At 30.0% G+C, this 928-nt stretch overlaps 1 protein-coding gene across 1 annotated transcript; it reads left to right on the plus strand.

Annotated features, from left to right (window-relative positions):
- Positions 1-48: 48 nt before the first annotated feature.
- PCYB_006410 (hypothetical protein) lies at positions 49-606 on the plus strand (the record flags this gene model as incomplete). The annotated part of the gene is made up of 1 exon (XM_004228062.1): positions 49-606. A coding segment is annotated over one exon (558 nt), but the record flags the coding sequence as incomplete, so codon positions are not given.
- Positions 607-928: the final 322 nt, after the last annotated feature.

The raw sequence follows: 928 nt of genomic DNA on the forward strand, positions 1-928 counted from the left end.
AGAAATTTAGGATGTTATAATTTTGATCCAATATATTACAATCTTAACATGGATCGTTGCACGATTTTATACTATTGGATATACAATTCAGTAAAAGAACATAAAATAAAAAATAATATTATTACTGAAAGTTTTTATGATTATTATAGTAATATGTGTACGTTCCAAAGAAGAGCTAAGTGTTTTTATTATTCTTATGACGATATTTATGAAGCCCCAGTGAACATAATATTCTTGGATATTTTCCAACATAATATAAATACCATAACAAGTATGTTGGATAATCCAAATGGTACATTTAATGTTAATTTGCAAATGTATATTTGTGAATGCATTAATATATATAATAAAGTGAATATAACATATTGTGTTGAAAAAGATGATAAAGATGAAAAAATTACAAGGACTTGTAACTCGTTAGATGCATTTAAGCAAACATATAATACGTATCTTTCTGGCCTAAAATACACAAAATATAAAATACCATCTTTAGATACTGAAGTTGAGGAATATTCGAATAATTGTATATCGCAAGCAGAAATAATAAAATCAGTTACTGATAGTCCACGAAGTGAAGAAACATCTTCATATTCAACGAATGATCCTAGTAAAAGTACAGTTAAATTTCAACTTTCATCGAAAGGCCCTAATGAAATTACAGATAGCTATTCGCATTCAGCAGAAGTTTCTAATCAAAATTCAGAAGGATCTTTACATTCAACGGATGTTAATGATAGAATTCCAGTTGATTCTATGCCAACTACTGTATACACAGCTATTTATACCGAGGCTGATAAAGCTCTTAGCATACGTGGTTCTGGCCAGTCAAGTAGAACCACAGTTCTTGCTACAGAGACTGATGAATTTTTTAGCAAAGGTAGTCCCGTCCCATCAAGTACAACAAAAATTCTTGGTACCGTAGCTGCAG

This window comes from Plasmodium cynomolgi (assembly GCF_000321355.1).
Source record: "Plasmodium cynomolgi strain B DNA, scaffold: 0995, whole genome shotgun sequence".
Lineage (NCBI taxonomy): Eukaryota > Apicomplexa > Aconoidasida > Haemosporida > Plasmodiidae > Plasmodium > Plasmodium cynomolgi.